Consider the following 22,922-nt stretch of genomic DNA (forward strand, 5'->3'; position numbering starts at 1 on the left):
TGTACTAATTGAGTATATGCAACAGGCTCGTATGATTTTTCTTTCCAAACAAGCTAATTTGAGGGGGGAAAATTACTAATGTCTTGATTTCTCTTGTATTCAAATAAATTACTGAAAGCAGAACATCACCAACATTTATCTCAAAAAGTTGAAAAACAATAAAGCATTACTTGGACAGAACACTATTTGGCTTATGGCTGACTGATGTCCAGTGACAAATGTTATGAATGGAAAACAACTGGGCAGAAATCACTGCAGTACTTTATACTCTGATTCAAAGATGAGATCTTTGTGTCAATAATAATTTCTGTTTTCAGCACAGAAAAGTATCTTCAGGTTCTTAAATTATGAACTTCATAATTAGGGAACTATGTTTAGGAAAAACATTTTTTATGTGATGAGGGCTTCAATAAGAATAAAGCCTTTGAAAATAGAAAAGTAAATAAAAGACAAACTTGCTAGTTGCTCCTGCTAGAGCCTTGGAGAAAGCCCAAAGCCTTGGAGAAAGCCCTGCCTCAAGCCCGCACCACATGAGTTGGATTTAAAAAGATAAGTCAGTCAAAAACAAGTCGAGAGACTCAAGGAATCAGTGTTTCCTCAATCTTGCATCACCCCAGTGGACAGACCATGAATGTCAACTTACATGCTAAACTGCATGAAATGGAATTATCTTGACTGTCCATGACCTTTCAGAATGAAAGGGGCAAGGCTGATGGAGACAGACATAAGCCTTGTTACACAACAGCTTCCAAAGACTAAAGATTTATGATAGCAAAAGATGACTCATTTGGGGCAACCCCAGGTACAAGAAATCTCTGTTGACCATGTTTTACATCCTCTCATACCACAATGTTCACCTTAACATTGGCTTATGATCCCCACTTCCACAAAATTGCTCCTTTACTGAGTGATATGAAATAAATCAACTAAGCACAGCAACTACTGTCCCTCAGACCTATCAGTAATTTCCTTTTTGGACATCTGACCTACTTGAATCTTTGTCTCAAAGCTAATAGCTCTGCTATAGTTCATTCAAACAAATATTTCCCCATTGATCACATTACGTGGTATTCCCAGCAGTGGATATTCAACAATATCATAAGTCTTGTTTAAAAGTTCATAATGTTTTTCAGAAAAACAACTATGTATCTCTGATCTCTAGTTCATCTCTAATTCCTAAAACAATGACCATAGTCTATCAGCCAATATTCTTGGCTAAAAGAAAAAAATGGGAGTTCTGCATATCTCTAAAATACCATGAACCTGCATTCTGTCACACACAAAAGACCAACTTTCCTGCAATCCATTTATAGTTCCACTGTCAGCTGGTTAATATAAAACAAACTATTCAAACTATAAAATTCTATGTCTTATTCAAAAAAGCTAGGTACGAAATAATTTTTTTAAAGTTAGGAGTACAGAAAAAAGTTTGAGGTATCATAATTATAATTTGAAATTCTATTTTATTCTCCTGTATTTACAGTCTTTTCTGTTCATTCTACAGGTGCTATGATTGACCTCACATTACAAATTTACGCTTTAATGAGATCCTGATTCTGTTTGAGGGCCAGCTTTTCTGTGTTCATATTGATTAATTTTAGGCCAAATATGTCCCTGATAAACCTATCCCTGATAAACAATACTTTTACTTGGCAAAGAACAGAACTAAATAATTTCAAGTATATTCCTGAAAATTCTCTCTGCCAGTTACAAAGCATTTTGTCCTCAGTATATCTGACCGAGTTGGTGCAATTTCTTTCCAGTATTTTTAAATCCAAAAAATAAATATTGGACTTCCCTGGTGGCGCAGTGGTTAAGAATCCGCCTGCCAATGCAGGGGACATGGGTTCGATCCCTGGTCTGGGAAGATCCCACATGCCGTGGAGCAACTAAGCCTGTGCACCACAACTACTGAGCCTGTGGTCTAGAGCCCGCGAGCACAGCTACTGAGTCCGTGCGCCACAACTACTGAAGCCTGCGCCCCTAGAGCCCATGCTCTGCAACAAGAGAAGCCACCACAATGAGAAGCCTGCACACCGCAATGAAGAGTAGCCCCCGCTCGCCGCAACTAGAGAAAAGTACACGCGCAGCAACAAAGACCCAACACAGCCAATCAATTAATCAATCAATCAATCAATAAAATATTAAAAATAATAAATATTGATAAATAAATAAATAACAGCTAGAAATCAGAAGTCCTTAGTCAATCAAGAAGTGCTTGAGTGTCTTTGTGCACAAAACACTTATGCACACACCCTGACCTCTTATTTTAGATTATTTGATCCTGCATCTTCAATGTCTATAGTTTAACTCTTTAATCAATAACCAAACCAGACATTACATTCCTATGACATCTAGTTACACACTCATTGTATTGAATAATATGATAATGTCTTTTCCAATGCAGTTAACTTTTTGACTGCACAGAAATAATGAAATTGATCATTGAAATCTATGGCATTCAGCACCTGAAGAACTATTTATAAAGATGAAGGCAATACTCTTTTAAGCGAGATACTAAAGTGAAATAAAAAAGATAACATTGGTCTATGTGCTTCTCTGTATCTTTCTTTTTCCAAAGTAAAAAGCAAACTGATCTGACAGAATCTCTGCCTGGAAAATCTGTTCTGGTTATTCTCCGATAGATTATAAATATGTGTTTGGTGGATTACTACCATATGCCCAAATAAAAGCATGCTTCTGTAGTAGCCTTCAGTGTCCTAGTTTCAATTTAATTCTTTCATCTTTCAAGATGAAAGCCTTTTCTTGGGCACTGGGTTGAATGCTTTGCAAAAAGAAACCTTACATTTGTGTTTGGTATAGTTGTACTTTTTCAATTTTACTTGAAACATTCTGAGGCTTATATTTCCCCAAGATTACAGTTAACCAGTCATCAATCATGCTTTCAGAATCTTCACTTAAAATGTTTCTTTATCTAACACATATCTGTGGGCACTCACATTTTGGATAATAGAATTTATTATCCTCTCATCTGCTTCAGTTCATTCTTTGGGTACCTGACATGTGCAAAGCAATAGATACTTTCATTGCATGTATTAGCAGCTCAGGGTGATGTCTACTTCAGAAAATGCTTCACACAAGTTAATTCTATTTAGATTGAGTCATCTATTTTACAGCTCTCTAAACATTTTTAAATGACCAGTTATTTTTAAAACTATAATATGAAAACTTTTTTGAACATAAACATCCATAAAAATGGCACCTCATCATTTAAATATTGTAGAAAAGGAACTATGAAGAAAACTATGTATTAATATTAATATCTATTTTAAATCACCAAAAGCCTCTACCTTTCATGTTTCTTCAAAGAAGTTTTTATCCCTTCTCCCAAAGTACAGATACAAAAATAGAGAGCAAACAGTGTGAATGAGTAAGAGGAGCATTTATTAAAATAAAATTCAGTTTTTCATTTTTTCAATAAAGTCAAACATCTATGGAGCACCCACTCTGATATGAGGCACTACACTGGTTCAGAAATAGAAGGTTCTAGGGCCAAGTTAGGAGGAAGACAAGTAAACCAAATATACTCTGAGATAGGAAACCTCATAACAACTCTCTGAGGCAACTACAGCTCAGAGAAGGAAGAAACTTGCTCAGGAAGCCATGGTGAGAATTTGGAACCCACACTAAATTCTAACCTCTTTCCACTATGTTGCTTTCATCATGGACAGCACTTAAGAGGGCAGATAGAAACTGCCAAGGTATATTTGTAGACAAGTAAAGGTACATTTGAAAAGTAGTAGGTCTGCCAAAGAATTTGATGACTCAAATTAAGAGGAGTAAAGATATACTATCCCCTATTGTGTAAGGAAGAAATGCACAGAATTAAATACCCATGTTGGCATTCTTACTACAAAGAAACTTTTATTCTATGGTAAAGCCCATAGATTATAAATTGAGTTATAGTGAAACAAAATACCTTCATTAGTGCAAGAATAACTAGTAACATTAAAAGGGGATTATTTTTGCTCCCAGAAAAGGAATTAAGACTGACTAGGAGAAAGAAGTAGGGTCCTCAGAATTCAGTCTGTTCTGAAAAGAACACCAAAGCTGTGCTTCCAATATTGTAGCCACCAGCAACATGTGCCGATTTCAATTTAAAGCTTCAGTTAACTAAAATAAGTAAAATCGGAAATTCAGTTCACTAGTTGCACTAGCCACATTCCAACTGCTCAACATGCCACATATGGCTAGTGGTTACTGTACCGAACAGTGCAGATACAGAACATTTCCATCATTGTAGAAAGTTCTACCGAAAAGCACTGAGCCAGAGGAAAACAAGAAGGAAAGCTGCAGAATCTTCCTCTATGAGATTTGAGAAAAAAAATTTTTAGAAGTTTTACAATATGGTTAGCATAATCGACTACCTAAAGTTAAAAGTGGTGTCAATGACATTGTAAAAGTGTGATAACGTTAGATGTAATGATGATGTTAAAGGTTAATCTCCTCTAAGGGCCTCTAAAAAGGTGCTCTGAATCTTTAAGAGGCTCATAAAAGAAAGGGAAGATAGAATTTTATCTTTGAACACTGTTTTCATTAGATTTGAGAATTTCACTGGCCTTTGAAACCGTAAGTTAATAATGATCCATATTAAACATTAAACATTAACATATTAAACATTAAGCTGATAAGTGGATATTTAATTAACATAATCCTAAATTATACAAATTTAACATAAAAGTTTAAGCCATGGCCTTCACATTACTGAATTTATTAGTAATTTCCAATTCACATTTTTCCAGGGAGTAAAAAACATTGTTAAAAGTTCCTAAGAGCTATCTTCTAGCTCAGGTTTCAAATCACTAGCTATCTTTGCTTATATCGATCTAAGTGGAATACAGACTTGTATGTATTGTTTTTTGATTGCAAAAGAATAGTTGGTAAATAAGATTTCCGTATTTTAAAAGTGTGATCAAAGTTATCCGAAAAGGGACTTCCCTGGTGGTCCAGCAGTAAAGAATCCGCCTTCCAATGCAGGGGACACGGGTTCGATCCCTGGTCAGGGAACTGGGATCCCACATGCCGCGGGGCAACTAAGCCCGTGCGCCACAGCTACTGATCTCGCGCACCTTAACGAGAGAGCCCCTGTGCTCTGGAACCCTTGCGCCACAACTACAGAGCCTGCACGTCACGACTAGAGAGAGAAAATCTGCACGCCACAACTAGAGAGAAGCCCACGCGCCGCAGCGAAAGATCCCACAAGCCTCAACGAAAATCCTGCATGCTGCAACTGACCCGACGCAGCCAAAAATATAAATTAAAAAAAATTAAAAAGTTATCCGAAAAGACTGGAAAATAGTACTTAAGATATTAACCCAAGGCGTTGAGTCACATGTAATTCCGTAGTTCCAATGACCACGCCGTGGCCAAAGGAGGTAACGTCAAGCATTTCATGTAGACATAGTGAATGTTCAATAAATATCAGCTGTTATTATGATCTTTGACAGATAGTCTCTTTTCTAAAAATGATGATAAATTGCAGCAAATATTCCTGGCCATGACAATACTGATTTTAGCACAATGAGAGCACAATTTGAAATACAGAATGTACAGAAGGGACATCTATCTGATGGCCTTATTCTCAGAAAAGAATGAAGCAAGGCTGCATGCAGAGAGGGAGATTTTGAGAGGTTTTGGGAGCCAATGAGGAATCGAAATCTTTAAAAGTTAGGGATAGTGGTGATTATGATAGAAAATCATTCAGAATTGCAATAACAATTCTAAGTAGAAACTGTCAAGTTACAGTTGAAGAAATGTTATCATTTTTCACTTTCCAGTGCAACACTAGGAAGCCCAGAATTTAGATCAGGGGATAGGGAGGGTATGGTTATCAGAGCATCAGTGATTGGAAAAGCAGACAGGAATTTCAAGGTCCTGACATTACTGAAATGGTTTATAATGAAATCCAAGCTGGGTAGATGGGGTTGATGAAGTCTGAAAAGTGGAAGGGTTTAAGCAACTAAAGATAAGGAGAAAGATGTGTAGGTTTGGGAAGATGAAGGAAAAATAAAAAGAAAGCTAGGAATTCCTCAGTTGAAAATATTAGAGGATGTGAATTTTTAAACAATCTAGTTAGAATATTGTAGACAAATTATATATACAGAATAAAACTACAAAGTTAGAGGATAGTATATAGATGGTCCGGGTATATATGAAGCTAATGAAGGAAGGTCCTCTTCATAAAATCCATAACTTTAATGTGAAGGAGAGTTGTTTTACTGATGATATTCTAAACAATCCTGATTTGCTACAACAGAGGGCTCTTCTCCAACTAATATGGCAAAATCAATGGCACTCAGACGTGCATGGCCAGGTGGGATGTAAAAAAATAACATGTGTGCTCTGAAAGCAATTTGCCCCTGGTCTCCTGAGACTGATCATCCCAGGGATGCCAAGATAACATGGGATGTTAACTAAGTCCTAGGCCCGGGCAGATCTATGGGGCTTAGAAACAAAATAGGGATAAAAGCATTTAGAGATAAAGTAAGAAGAAATTGAGAAGTCAAAATATACAGAGTTATCAATAGAGATATCGACACCAAGGATGATAAGTGAGGAAAAGATGCAGAATAAAAAGGAAGTCAGATGCTGAAATCAATGAGTAAAGTAGAAGAGTGTCCTACAGATCAGGAGGAAGCAGGAATAAGACGATGAGAGGGTAAAATAATAGATGTATCCACTTCTAATGACAAGTTGTTGAGAGATGGAGAAGCAATGCTTAAGAAATAGCAATGAGGCTGCCAACTTTCCCTCTTATCCCTGAGCACAGGGCTCCTGTTCAGCCAGTATCTGCTGGCGCCACACTGGGAGTTTATGGCTAGCATTCTAATAGGTGTCCATAGTAGTTGTTAAATATTCAGAATGTTCCTGTTGACTGCCAGGTGAGGAAAATGGGAAAACTGAACTCTATTTAAAGAGTGTTTCAAGTAAAGCAGGCAATTAAGGGGACAGTCAACTTTCAATTATAGAGAAGAGTGGTGGGAGAGTTTAAACAAATATTAAAGACATAGGAGAATCTGTTCACAATAGAAGCCAGTGCAAGTGGAGACTATACTTTAAAGGAATGAGAGGAAAGAACAGAGGAACAGGAATTCATAGTGCACTCAGCAAGCAACATTTTCAGTAAGGACTGAAGGAGGCAGCTGGCTGTGGGGGAAGTTACTGTACGTTTTTGTTAATGAGAACACCTCCACACCCCCAGCTCCTTGGGAAGGGGTTTTCTCACTAAGTACGTTCCTGGCCTCTTCTCCACCCTTTCACTCTCTCTGTCCCTGTAGAGGTGGAGTGAGGAATCTGATTTGTAGATCTGGGAAATAACTGGATCTACTTAGCTCAGCCCACTCTTCCCTTTTGAGAACAAGCCTGCAGAGGCTGAGTTCTTTTCTACTCTTCCATGCAGGGTTTCCCACATGGGAGGCCACATTGTCCAGTGACTGCTGGGAATTCTGCCTGCTTCTGGAGTCCGGTTAACAGCCCCATTTAGCTCTCACTCTAAGCCACCTCCTCCAGCCTAGCCTCTGTCAGTAATGAACATGACACTGTTGTTCTCACTTGTCCTTACTTTTGTTTCCTATTTCTTCGGAATCCAGCCAGGAAACAGGGATGCTACTTGCTGGGGACCTTCTCAGAAATTCCCAATATTAGTGACTAAGAAACAAGACGGGGTAGGGAGAATTTCCATGTCTTTTGAACTAATTAGTTCCAAACATAATGGTAATCAATGAGAGTAATAATAATAGTTAACAATTACTTAGTGCTTACCATGTGCCACTGTTTTAGGTACTTTATAAAGTCTAATTAAATCAACTATTCATGATGACTCTATGAGGAAGTTACTCCTATTATCCCTATTTTGCACAGGAGGAAATACATATTGGCCAAGTAACCTCCCCGCAGTGTCACAGCTGCCAAGGAACAAAACTAGTGTTGAAACTTACTAGGAAGTCTAGCTCCAGCGTATTAAATGCATCCTGTACCACTTCTCTCTGAGGTGTGCTTACTATACGAGGGCCCATTACTAAGAATAATAAACCATTTTATCTTTTTTTTAATTGCAATATAATTGACATATAACATTAGTGTCAGGTGTACAACATAGTGAATCAATATTTTTATTGATTACACTCCATACAGTTATTATAAAATATTGACTATATTCCCTGTTCTGTACATTGCATCCTTGAAACTTATTTGTTTTATACCTTAATTCCCTTCACCTATGTTGCCCCTCCCCCACTCCCCTCTGGAAACTGCTAGTTTGTTCTCTGTATCTGTGAGTCTGTTTCTGTTTTGTTATATTTGTTCAATTGTTTAATTTTCTAGATTCCACATGTAAGTGAAAACATACAGTATTTGTCTTTGTCTTACTTATTTCAGTAAGTATAATACCCTCCAGGCCCATCCATGCTGTCACAAATGGTAAAATGTCATTCTTTTTTTTAATGGCTGAGTAATATTCCATTTTATACATATATATATATATACACACACATATATACATATATATGCATATATATAAATATTCCATTGTATGTGTGTGTGTGTGTATATATATATATATATATAATCTTCTTTATGCATTCAACTGTTGATGAACAGTTGCAGGTTGTTTCCATGTCATGGCTATTGTAAATAATGGTGCTATGAACACTGGGGTGCATATATCTTTTCAAAGCAGTGTTTTCATTTTCTTTGTCTCAATACCCAAAGTGACTGTCATCAAAATAGTATGGTACTGGCACAGAAACAGAAGCATAGATCAATGGAACAGAATAGACAGCCCAGAAATAAGCCCATGTAAATATGGTCAATTAAATCTACAACAAAGAGGGAAGACTACACAGTGGGGAAAAGACAGTCTCTTCAATAAGTAGTGTTGGGAAAACTGGACAGCTACAAGTGAAAAAATGAAACTAGACCATTTTCTCACACCGTATACAAAAATAAACTCAAAATGGATTAAAGACTTAAATGTAAGACCTGAAAACATAAAACTCCTAGAAGAAAACATCTATGCAGTACACTCTTTGTTGGTCTTAGCAATATTTTTTTGGGGGGGGATTTGTCTCCTTAGGCAAAGGCAACAAAAGCAAAAATAAAGGAATGGGATCTAATCAAACTAAAAAATTTTTGCACAGAGAAGGAAACCATCAACAAAATGAAAAGGTAATCTACTGAATGGGAGAAGATATTTGCCTATGATATGTCCCTTAAGGGGTTAATACCACAAATATATACAGAACTCATACAACTCAATACAAAAACAAACAATCTGATTAAAAAATGGGCAGAGAACCTGATAGGCATTTTTCCAAAGAAGACATACAGATGTCCAACAGGCACATGAAAATATGCTCAACATAGAGGAAAATCGTCAGGAAAATGCAAATCAAATCCACAATGAGATATCACCTCACAACTTTCAGAATAGCTGTGGTCAAAAAGACAAGAAATAACAAGTGTTGGTGAGGACATGGAGAAAAGGGAACCCTTGTATACTGTTGGTGGGAATGTAAATAGGTGCAGCAACTATGGAAAACAGTTTAACGGTACTTCAAAAAATTAAAAATAAAACTATCACACGATCCAGCAATCCCACTCTTGGGTATTTCTCTGAAAGGGTCTCTTAACAGCTCTCCTTGTCTTTAGAACTTTGCTCATCTAATAATGCACTCTCCATAGTTGTGTGGGAGGGATATTTCCAAAGCTTAAATCTAATCATGCCACCTAAAAATCTTCAAATTCCATTACCAGTGGAATGGAGCATGGTGCACACAGGTGTTCCATGATTTGTGTCTTACCTCCCTCTTCACCTTTTTCTCTAGTCACAGTCTTTCCCCTCTACATCACCAGCAAATTCTATTCTCAGTCAGACCGAACTTCTTAGCTGCTCCATGAAAACACAGTGTTATTTCTGGCCTCCTGCTTAGGTATCTTTCTCCAGTCCTCATCCAGTCCATCTGGGGAAAACTATACATCTTTCAAGGCTCAGCTTAGTATAATCATCTCTTTCATGAAGCCTTTGATGATCATCTGAAGTGAAAGTAACCACTTCCTCCTTTGGACCCATCTTAGCCTGAAGAGAACTGTGAACCCCGTAGGGGTAGGGGCCATATCTTATTTATGATTCACAATGCCTTAAACCTAGAAGTAAGTTCTTATTAAATGCTTGAATCTCCAGAAATGAGTAATATGGCTAAAAATTATTTTAATTTATTATCACATTACTAACACATTTTACTGGAATGTATGATTTGTCTTGATCCAGAATCCCATTGGCAAAAGCTTATTTCCCCATCTTCTAAAAATAACATTATTTATTAGATAGTATTCCAACTATAGTTTATGAGTTCTTTCTTTCTAGGTTAGAAAAAAAAAATGTGACTTGACAGGCTTACGCAATAAAGGCCATGAAAGGTCAAAGATTTTTTTTGTCTTTATTAAATTCTCCTTCCTGAAGAACTCATCCTCCAAACTCTCAAAATTCCAGGACCATGTACATAGTCTTCATCAGGGCCAGGCCTGTGGCTTTTAGCCTGTTAGACTAGTTGGCTTTGTTAGAACCTCAGTGAATGTTTTCTACTATGTTAACACTTTAAATCTTTTTATTTATTTATATTTATGGAGAACAGAAAGGTGAAACCCAATGGGATCTGGCCAGTTGAAAATTCAATTTTAAGCAATCACAAGTATATTCTCTCACTATACAATACTCCCTAATTTTCCTCTCTAACTAAAAAAGTGTAGTTGGTTGATAATGTCCAACAGGATCTTTACACAGAGGTTTCCATAGTCATGCTACATTACCCCCTTCTTTAAGTGTAAAAAGAAGTGCAAATATCCCTTTATGAGCCCCAGAAGAATAAAAACCTTTCAGGATTTCTCTTCAGAAAGAAAATTTTTAAAAAAATTCATTCACAATAAATAAATAATCCGTGAAAGATTTCTGCTCTCCATGAAGTAGTCTATAAAATGCAGAAACCAGTTGAAGCAGATCCACTGAACCCCTTTATGTAAGAAAAAATAAACTAGATGCTACATTAGACAGAAATTACATAGATTAAGAAACTATCAGATTACCCCATTCAATCTTCACAGCAATCATGTGGGTTAAATATTTATATTTTGATTTTGTAAATGAGAAAACCAAGGCTCAGAGAGACTAAGTGACTTGCCCAAGATCAGTAAGTAAATAGTAAAATCAGAGTCAAATTCAAGACCATTTGGTTTAAGGTTGTACATTTTTCAATACATCATACCGTTTCTGAACTTTAAGATTTAAGAAACTGACCTAGGTGCAAGATCCAAGTCTCTCTACCAACATTCATGTTCTTAGTCAGTTTCCACTAAACTCATATCCAGTTACGTATTATCCACCATCTAGTAAACATAATTCTAAAATGTTCTTAACTCCCAGTAATAATATTAATAGCTGTCACAGTAGGTCTTTTTTCACTCTCCGTTCTTAGTCAAATTCTGATCCTCAAATTCATCCTTATTTACTTTTTACTTTCTCCAAATGGAGACATGAATCATCAGTTATCCATTTTAGTGTCCATAAGTGATATCTAATTTCTAAAAGTACATCTTCAAATTGGATATACAAATTGCATGATGAAGCAAAACACGTTCATTGCCAAGAGTCAGAAAGACCTAGATTCAAATCCTCGTGTGGCACTTCTTAGCTCAATATCTTGTCAAGTTCTTTCTATTCATTAAGCCTCTGTCACCTCATGTAAGAAAGGATTTTACTAGTCACCTCACTAGGATTTTTTGAATACTAAATAAAGAAATGTTTGTAAAGATCCTAACACAATACTTGGTTAAGGTAAACACTCAACAACTAGCAGGTATTGGTAACATCATTAGTATTATTAGGTTTAAAATATGATATGCAAATTTGTGACTAGTCAGGAACAGTGGACAGAGGGCACTGGACATAAATGGAGCTAAAACTGTAACTTTAAAAAAAATAGTCTCTGCATTTAAATCTTAAACTATTTCTGAAGAAGTAGCATGCTGGTAAGGCTTCCTGTTCTCTTCCTGATATACAAAAATCATGAAAATCCTCCTTCCCCATTATTTTCATTTTGATACTGACAATGCTGACCTGATACTGGCAGATTTTGCTTTTAAGTCGGTCCATCTTTGGTTCATATCATCCAGTCGATGCTGAAGCATAGTAGCCTCTTCAGAATTTCCCAAAGCTTTTACCGTCTTCTGCCTGTTTCCATCGAGGCTTTTAAATATGTCACTGTGGGCATCAATTTCTGCCTGGATGTCCTGAACAGAAAAAGGCAAAGAGATAATAATGCAAATATTAGGTATTAGTGTCAACATTACTTGGGATTGCTATACAAACTTTACTTTTTTCATATTCCACAAACGAGTTTTTTAAAAGCAAAATAGTTAATTTTAGCTTAAATGATAACAAATTTAAGTGTTTTCACAATTTCTACATTGAAAATAATAGTTTTTAAATCTTTAAGACACTGATTTCCCCCATTCTTAAAAACAGAATGTATCAATATTATAATCTAAATTTCATGTATCAGCTAGTTAGATGTTCAAATTCAATGAGAAATTTTTGAAATTTTATACAATAGTGGCTGCCAAATCACTCAACTTTGCTTAATACCCAAATAAATTCTTCCTCCCCTTTCCACACAGGCCAAACTTCCCTCAAAACGTTAAGTTTTACAGAGGTCACTAAGATATTACATAATTAAACTTTTTTTTTTTTTACATTTAGACAAACTTATTAATAGTTCAGCCTTTTAATCTAATAAAATCTATTTCTAAAATTTAAAAAAGCATTCTCATAAAAATGTTTATCCTCATTAAGAAATAAAAAATAATGACAAAATAATATTTCTCCTGTTAAAAAGGAGAATATTTTGTTCACTTTTATAAAGTAAATTTGAGTGTAGTTTAAGTAAAATAAGAATTAATATAAATTAATAATAAAAATTGGTTCAGACTTTGAGGAAGTACTTCGGCAATTTGTATCAAAAGCCTTAAAACTGTTGAAATTACCTATCCTAAGAAGATTTATGTATAAACACATTTATCACATTGATCGTTTTTAAAATAAAAAAGTAAAACTTTCATAATATACATTAATGCTAGTTTATTATTAGGTTTTAAAATGGAGGAGAAAAAACTATATATTATGATGTTAATTTAATTTTTAAAGTAGGTGTTTAAATTAGCCTATGTGTTTGTAAATCACTGCACACACATACATTAGAAGACTACAAGAAATAAATCAAAATAGTGCAATCTCCGTATAAGAGGATTAAAGATGATTTTAGTTTTCTTCTTTACACTTCTCTGAGTTTCCAAGTTTCTATAAAAAACAGGGTTTCTTTTTGTAATTAAACAAATACAACAAATTTAAACTTTAAAATACAGAGGGTCTTATCAATTGTTTAGTACTCTCCTGTTATAAGGTTGTCAACTCAATTTTCTATATTAATTTGGCAATCACCTTTTCTTCATGAATAAATGGGATGTGTAGCTAACTCTAGTGTGACAGCCACTACCATCCAACAACTGAGTATGAACTTACAAACAGAAAAGCAGACACCAGAAGGGGCCATGAAGGTGTGGGGTGAGTCTCCATGGCATTAATTGGTAAGGAATATTAAGGCAACATATTGCAGAAATAAAAATTATATTTCTGGTAATGAATCAGAATTAGTAAAAGAAGAGCAAACTCAAACACTATAATTTTGTTACACTTCTCATCTTCAGTTTTCCTTTATAATCATCATTCTTCTTTAGTTTCTCCAACTCTAAGTGAGCACGGTAAAAATTTAAACAGAAATTCTTCGAATTCTCAGAATGCTATTATTAATTTAGAACTTACTCCTGATAAGCAATCCATGTATTCCATTAAGAACCAAGGCTTAGTGGCCAGCGTTGAAGTGACTGCTCTTCAAGCATCTACAGACCTACACAAACCAGGACACATGGAAGAGCCTTGTACAACTCACTACTCCAATCAGCATGGTAAAAAGGTGTCACACGAGGTTAAGGGGCAGAACTGCTGTATTATAATTTCTGGGAAGATCTGTGACATCTGAGATGACATTAATAGGATCATATTTGAGAGATGGGAGAGGTGAACACAAAGTTTGATGGACGGCTTCTGCAAAATTTATGCTCTAAATTTGCAAGCCCATTGGTCTCTGGGTTATCTAACAACAAAGCCAAATCAGGTCTTCCTGCAAAGTGTAATCTGAGTACACCCAGAATTAGGGTTAACCACTGAACAAAAACTCTAACATTGTTGACTCTTCTGCATTTTACTAGCACCTCCATCCCAGAGAGTACACAGCAGACACTGATGGGGAAGCAGGGAAACACAGCCAGATACTGATTCACGGTTCTCAGGCTGGGCAAAAGTATGCATGTAAATGGCAATCTGGTTGTAAATTTAACTTGGGAGGTTTCAAATAGAGATTCTCAGTAAAAAAGAAAAAGAAAAGGAAACTTCTGCTGAAAGATTCTTTGATGACATCTCCTGAACAACATAGTCCTATCCTTTAGAATAGAACTGTGTTATTTTTTGTGTCCTGAAATGCATTTTAAGACATCCAAAGAGATATATCAAAAGCCAAGTTTTAAACTTCGGCTGTAAATATGCATGATAGCCATCTTTCTCAAAAAGCTCAGTGACAGAGTAAATAAGCAAGGCCTCCCTTTGCTCTGTATTGTCAAGGAGAATTTGGCCTCTAATTTCCTGTGCAGGTTCCTAAACATCATTATCAGTGTCCCACACCTAAAATCACAAGGCAACTTCAAACCACAACTTCCTGTAGCAGCCTGGCCTATTTGCTTCTTTTCATATTCAAGAGACATAGAAAGACAGAAGCACATCAAGATTCATAAATAGTTTCCTCAGTTTCACAGGAGCATTCCACAACATGAGGAAATTTGGATACCAAAAGCACGAAGCACATTTGCCTCTTCACTTCAGATCAGGTGATGCCTTTTCCAATCTGGCCACAATGACAGATGGAGTAAAACAAAACTGCATCACTGGCCCAGTCAATGATCGTAAGTATTTCCATAATGTTTTGGTTAAGAGCACCACCAGTGATCATATATTCATGTTGCAACATAAGTTTCAATATGTGGAAAACCCTTCCACACATGAGCCTCATCAAAAATTACGAAGAAAATCAACAACCAGAAAATGATCAAAGAAAAGGAAATCAGCATACATTGTTTTTTTAATTTAACATTTGGTGGCATATTTATTTGGCCAAATATATCAGGAGCTCCTAAAGACAGAAAATCATCTTAATATTTCTTATGTATTCTTCAGAGTCTCTGTTACACAGAGGAAGTCTAATGAAAAATAGATGTATATGGATAGACAGATACGTAGATAGATACATAGACGGATGGATGCAAAATTGCATAAATGAATGTATGAATAAGTTCATCTTGATAGACTGGCATATTAGCCACTGTAATGCCAAGAGAAATCAGACAAATAATTAGAAGGAAATGTAGTAATCATTTTGTTTAATCTCTTCGTTCAAAAAATTTAACAGGGAGAAATTATTATTTAGAAGCCTGCACTGCAAAGCCTTGCCTAAGCTCTTCGCTGGAAATTTAGAATTACCCGCAGTTAATGAATCATGCTCCTTCATAGATCCCTGTGTAATGATGCACTGATTTTAAAATCAAAATGCCAGCATAGGAGTCTGTCAGATCATGACCCTGATGTAACATCAAATGCTAAAATAAATTAAAGTTCTATGAAAGAGGGTTAACTCCCACTGCGCAGCTGGGAGACTTGCCCTACTAATGCTTACCTCTGTCACCTGGAAGCCTTTCTGACCATTAAATAAACATTAAAGCACAAAATGGTTATTGATAGTTAGTTATGGGAATGTAATCCATCTAGAAGCACAAAACAATGCTCTTCCAACCATTTAACGTAAGTCAGTCATGTGCAAAGAGGGACCCCAGCAAAGTATTCAAGCAGTTAAACTAACATTTGAAAAGAGAACAGAAGAAATATTTTAAGAATTCACTCGAAAGGCTTGCAGTGTACTTTCAAACAATGTAAGCATAATGTAGAAGGTTAAGAAAAGCTAGGGGTTAGAATAAAGAGACCACATATTTTTCTCTAAGTAAAATACCATCAAAAGCCTAAAATGCACACTTTCAGAAGAACCTTGCAGAAGACAGCTACAAAAGCTCACAGAGGTTCACTGATCAACAATTAGTCTTTTTTTATACAATACCCACTACCCAGGTCAAAATAAACTGCACAAATAAAGCAAAACATTTATTCATTTACTTACTTAATAATTGATATTTTAATACCAGTTTTGCCCTAACTGGACATTTCTTTAATGATATAACGCATAGAGGTATTATATGCAAACACTTTATAATGTAAATCACATACATTTTATTTCTTTATAATGTTCTATAATCAAGTAGTGGCTGCAACTGTGTAAGCAAAAATATTTCCTTAGATTATTATAAACAGAACTGTTTGAACCCTCTTCTAAGAAACAGAGATTTAGAATAGTACCACTAAGAAGTCTTCAACAACTAAGTTGGTATTAGAATAGATTCATCCTCTTTGGGCCTTGCTGACATAATTTTGGTTTATTTTTGCATGGCATATTTACCTAACCTTACATGGCCACAGAAGTGTTTTCTCTGAAGGAATCCTGACCCCTTTTCTGAAGGTGAAGAAGTGAGGTTAGCAACAACTTCCCAACTATATCCCAAGGCTCAGGCTAAATCAACAAAGTTAACCATTAGGGGAAAAGAAATCCACTGTTCCTTTCAAAAGTGAGACCGAAATTCAGAGATAGTTTAGGATTGATTGTCAAGAGCTCAGTTGGATCACTGCCTGAGTTTCAGGTTTTGAAAATGAGGGATCATACCTTTTAAAAAACAGTCATGTATCACCTAAAAAAAATACAACCTAACAATATCCTCAAAGGTCATTACGTGCTATGTAAATATGCTTTGAGACAGTTTGTGAGACTTCTGGGATAGTGAGTTATTGCAATTAACTAATCAATTAATTATTACAATTAACTTGCTGATGTCAACAAATTATTCAATTAATTATTTATAAATTATATTTTCTTTCAACAACTAATCTCATAAATTTTAACCACTCTATTAATAATTATGGAATCACATTTTGACAGATAAAAGAGTGGTATCACCTGGTCTACAGCAGTATTTAAAAAGTAAGAAATCGGACTTCCCTGGTGGCGCAGTGGTTAAGACTCCTCCTGCCAATGCAGGGGACACGGGGTTCGAACCCTGGTCCGGGAAGATCCCACATGCCCCAGAGCAACTAAGCCCTTGCGCCACAACTACTGAGCCTGCGCTCTAGAGCCTGCGAGCCAAACTACTGAGCCCGCATGCTGCAACTACTGAAGCCCATGTGCCTAGAGCCCGTGCTCCGGAGAAGCCACCGCAGTGAGAAGCCCACGCACCGCAATGAAGAGTAGCCCCCGCTCCCCAAAACTAGAGAAAAGCCCATGTGCAGCAACCAAGACCCAACGCAGCCAAAAAAAAAAAAAAAAGTAAGAAATCAATGCCAGTAATGTTCTTTTCCCATTATCTGTGATCATAAATATATGTTAGACAATAGAGTAGGAAAAAAGTTAAATTACTAAGTGGAACAAATTTACAATTAACTGCACTTTCAAGATAATTTGAACAAGCCAACTTGAAATGATAGAAAATTAAGAAACAAAGTACATTTTAAATTCCAACATAGCAAACACTGCTATCAAGAAAAATATTTTTCACAACAAAATAATATGTTCAAAATCCTTGACTCTATACCAATTGTTACTAAAACATACTAACATCCTAGTGAGTTAAAATACAGTGGCTTTCCTTCTGAGGTGCACATTATATAAGCAGGTTTGATCTGCACATGAACACGAGTTTAAGAACAGTTATTAACAAATGTTTTCAATTTATCAAACTATTGCCCCACCCTAATTCCTAAAATCAGATTGTATAAATGAAACTGAACAAGTTTGAAAACCCAATCAAAGGTTTTTGTATTTTAAATGTTTTAAACTACAGTCCTGGGGCACCCAACTCTTCAACTCCTGACCTGTGAAAAAGCAGTTCCCATTGCCCAGAAAGCTCTAATTTTCTTCCCCAACACACATCTCCCACATATAAGCCCACAATCTCAGTTCCTTCCTTAATTTTAAAGTCATCTTAAGTCCCAGTTTAAATATCATTTCTCCAGGAGAAACTTCATTGCACTCAGGTTAGATTATGTCTACCTGTCGCTCTTACAGCTACCTCCTTTTGCTCAGTCACAGGCTTACAGAATACAGACTTGTTTAAGGTCTGTATCCTCCTACTAGGCTGTAAACTCAAAGAGTGGAGGTCTACCCTGTTATCCACGCCATCCTTGAATTCAGCCCACTGTCTGGTACATACTGTGTACTTCATAAATATTTACTAAATATTAAAGAAAGAGTAGACCTTGAAATTGGAAGTTGACTGTGTCTTTCCAGGATAAAATTTTTAAAAATTAGATATTGCAAATTGAGCAGCAAAATATAGCTTCAAATTATAATTTTAAATATTGGTCATCCTAAAGGATGTCAATATCATAAAGGAAATTTAGCATTGAGCGGTTTCTCTCTGTGTTGTCACTATGGGAAGCATCTTTCCCAAAGGATTCACCACGAGAGTGGTACTACTCAGACTTCCTCTCTCTCTCTCACACACACACACACACACACCCTTAGAGAACTACCATTACCATTAATCATCTAGTAGCAGAACTGCATAAATTAATAAAAGGCAACAGTCACTCAAGATGTCACTAAGCTAAAATTGTCCATTATTCTATCCTCTGTGACTACTAAATAAATGGAACAGACAGTACACAGTGCAGATGGCCAAGTATACCAATATATTAACAGCCACTGAGTCCATCAGATACTTCCATTATGAAGTATTTTCAAGGAGAAAATCAATTCATTAAAATCAAGGTGGCAATAAAACCAACTCATAGGCTGGATTTCCGAAAGGTGTTTTGGTGGATCAGCTTTCTGTGTCAACTGTGAGTCTGAAGTCTCTGTAGAGTCACCCTGGTCACAACTGCTCTCCCCTCATCACCTGGTTGGGTAATTAGGATCTGCTTGCTGGCTGGCACTTTTTGCCGTAAGGTCATCCTCTCTTGGAGAGAAGTTCCTGTTTCAATCTCCTCTTTAAGACCACTCTGGGGAACATGTGGTTCCCTTCAATCAGGGCTTCCTGATCCTTGGTGAGCTGTCACCTTGCAGAAACAGTAGAGAATGTTTCCGGTCCCCTGGATCCCCAGGAACTGAGTCCCAAGTGCAATTTGCCCATCCTGCTAATGCTGGAAAACCACAATTCTAGCATCACACATTTTGGGACTAGATAACCAGATTACAGATCCCAACGATATGCCAAACATCCATGTGTGAACAGATACCCAAATGTAAGTCACAAACCACTAGATTTCTTTAAAATTCAAAAAATATCAACTAGATATCCCCTTTCAATTTATCTCACAAACAAACTGCTGTCTTGAAGTTACGCTGAAGGTCTGCTGTCATCTGGAAATTTCAGTTATCTGACCAGTCTTCAACTTTTCAGATTAACATTATTGGAAGACCCACGACTATCCCAACCTTGTACTCTAGTTTTCTTAAAGCCTGAAATGGTTTCAGGAATCCAGCAAAACACCTTTTGCTCTGGGAACTTAAACATCAGCCCGAACTATTATAATTACTGATAAGAAAAGTGTTAAATCACCAAGTGTTAAATCACCGTGTGATCTGCTCTAGAAGCAGATCACTAATATTGAGGAAAAGATAAGACTAAGGAAACTGAAAATAAAGGGACTATGGGAAGACCATTAGCTTCCAAAGGTATCATGTGGCTTTTGCATTGGAGCAGTAAGCCTTGGTCATTCCCTAGAACTGGCATTTTTGCTTTCAGAGTTGGGGGAAGGTAGTTGTATTTGAGAGGTGTGAGGTAGTGGTACCTTTCCATAATACAGTTTTCCTGGCAATGAATCAATGTAGCATAGGCTAAATATATGAGACAGCTTTTGTGAAAATACACAAAGGATTTTTTTTTTTAAATTGAGTTGGAGAAAAATACATTCATGTATGACAACTTCCTACAGATGAAATATGGCAAAGAGATTAACTTTCACATAGATTTTTATAAAGGCATCTAACACAAAAATAAACATATATGGAAAACTTCAGACTGTGAATGGCAGCAAGATTGTTTCTCTGAATTTGCTCTTTGTCTCAAAAAAAAAAAAATCCCAAATCAAGCTTTTGACAGGACTAAGCCTGTAGGCTTCTTTTACTGTCAATTTAACTACTAAAAGAAAAAATAAGAAATATGCAGATACTAAGGTTTAGGAATTAAAGGAGGAAACTAATATGACCAGAACTGGTAACTTTGTCAATAAAATAGCCAAAAAGCTGAGGCAGGTTACTAACTTCTGGTATCTGACCTAGGCTTTCAAGACTAATAGCAGCAATTACAATACAAAACGCCAGCTATTGACCACAATTACTGCCTCTCAGGGGGTCTAAGTAATGAATTATTCATGTAACGTAAGACCTATATACCTTTTTAGGAAGAAACAGACAAATCTATACAAACCAAGCTAACAGACCTCTTTATGGTCATAAAGTTTGTCACCTGCTGTTACCAGCTGCCATAAAGAAAGTTTCTCTAACCTCCTCCACCCCTTCTAAACGGTGAGCAAGTTGACCAGGAACCGTCCTTTACCCTCAGGAATGTAGGTGCTTAATAACATATTAAAGGGAGAGGTCAAAGTGAACCCTGTGTTACAGTCCTTACTATGACAGTTGGGGTGCGGGGAGAGAACCGGGAAGGAGGGAGCATTCAGCCAGGAGAAGCGAATTCTTCTTTCTCCACCCTCTTCCCACTGCACTGTTTCTACCATCAGGAGGCAAGCAATGACTGCAATTGTTTTGGAAAAGCTTTCAAACTTTTCAAGTGACACGGTTTTACGCCTTTTTCCCCGGGCAATTTTGGTTTTGTAAGAAAAAGCCCATTATTCTGTAAATGACTCAATACAGTCTTGCTTATATTTGTACTTGCAATGAACCATAGGGTATTCGTGGTGAGAGCCACAGAGTACATCTTTAACAAATGATAAGTAATTGATTTATGCACAGAGAGTACTTCATCCCTTTCCTTTCTTTAAAGATGGGAAGTTGAAAGAACATAGGTGTTTGGCATCCAAAGGCTAAGGAAGGCAGAAGCCCATGAGCAGCACGTGGAGGTTTTCTGTTTTAAATGTAAATGTAAGGTAGCCTTTGGCAGGCTAGACTCAGTCCTAGAGTGTGCCAAGAACTTCCCCATGGAAAAAAGAACTAAATGCAAAAATAATGATCCAAGCATTAAAGCTCCACAGTGCACACAAGCACTCCACATTTAAGACAGACAGAACCAGAAAGAAAAAGGAGAAGTCTGAGGTCAGATGTGCCATCGTCACTATGAGGCATCCTCTCCTGACTCTCAGAACTGAATCTTCAGAAAAGAGGCTGGAAAAGTCAGTGGTCGGCCACTGCAGGGAGGTAAACCTGAGGGGTATGGAAAACAGAACCCAGGCCTGATGAAGTCAGACTTTGGCATGAAAACCCAGTGTTGTTGCTGCTTGGTTTTTTTTTTTTTCCAAAATAACTTTCAATTAAATTACCAGCCGACTTGAGTACAAAGGATCTCTTCTGATGTGAAATTCTAAAACTGACAGGCATCATGAGAAGCCCTCCTGACCAAAGGAAAGATTGCTAACTTGATCTTTAGTTGAAAAAAAAATTTTTTAAGAGGATATCAAATCAAATGCCTTAGAAGTTATATTAAATAATCAGAATCAATAGACTATCCGCCATCTAAATGCATAGTAAAAAAAAAAAAAAAAGACAAGAAAAGGAAGAAAGAAAAAAGTACATTGATGAAGTCTGCTTTCTGCATACCTTTTCAAATTTTGTCAGCAATTCCCGTAAGCTGAAGTTCAGACCAATCATCGTCCAGTAGCCCTTGAAGCCTACATCTTTCCGGCAAACTTCCTTCAGACAACAGCGTTTAACTTCTAAAAACCGTATCTTTTCTGGCTATACTTTAAAACCCTTTGTAAAATCCTTTACAAGCCTTGCCCTTGAGCTATGGTCCATGAACAGCAGCAGCTTGCGCTGGGACATTTTAGCCACCCCACCGTGGGTCCAGGATTTCATGGACTTCAGAGTTCGCAAGGAATAGACCTGCTTGGATGTTCTCTGGTAGCTGCGTTCCACGAGGCTGGCATGGTCTCCTTTTCCTCTGGAAAGCCCAGGATTCCCTTCTGTTCACCTCACTAATGACCTGCAGCCCACAACTGTTCTCTCCTGGGCCCCAAGCTTAGAGTTTGTTCTCAATTACACAAAGCAAAAAAGAAGCTATATCCTGGAAACTTGCATGAGAGAAGGCAAAAAAAAAAAAAAAAAAAAAAGAAGAAAAAAAAAAGAGCCAAGTATTACCAACTTCCTCCATTCAGACTAGTTTCAAGAAGAAAAAGAAAAAAAAAAAATCCTGGGTAAGGAGCCAGTTTTCAAAAAGCATGACTTATGTAGAGTTCGAACAGCAAGGAGGGCACTCTTGTCTGAAGAAACACCCAAACATGGGACAAGAGACCACCGGCTTGCACTCTCCCAGACACTGGCAGCCTGCGTTGCTATGGTAACCACCAAGCTAGTTTCAATCCATTTCCCTAAATCAAGCTATGCCTTAGGGATGCTGTGTCAGTGCAACAGAGCTAACTTATTGAAAAAGCTGTTCTAGCCACCGGGAGAAAAGTTTAAACAGCAGGTCTCATG

The 22,922-nt window shown here is 36.7% G+C and overlaps 1 protein-coding gene across 8 annotated transcripts in view; it reads right to left on the reverse strand.

Annotated features, from left to right (window-relative positions):
* Nucleotides 1-22,922, reverse strand: part of UTRN (utrophin) — a 501,645-nt gene that overhangs the window by 145,159 nt on the left and 333,564 nt on the right. For 7 of the 8 annotated variants that reach the window (XM_059941058.1, XM_059941060.1, XM_059941059.1 and 4 more), the window contains one exon: nt 12,131-12,303. In XM_059941058.1, the coding sequence (XP_059797041.1) occupies nt 12,131-12,303 (173 nt within the window). Of the gene's footprint in view, nt 1-12,130; nt 12,304-22,046; nt 22,480-22,922 lie in introns of those variants that run through there. The other variant, XM_059941064.1, reaches the window with a different exon arrangement.

This window comes from Balaenoptera ricei, chromosome 12 (genome assembly GCF_028023285.1).
Source record: "Balaenoptera ricei isolate mBalRic1 chromosome 12, mBalRic1.hap2, whole genome shotgun sequence".
NCBI lineage: Eukaryota > Metazoa > Chordata > Mammalia > Artiodactyla > Balaenopteridae > Balaenoptera > Balaenoptera ricei.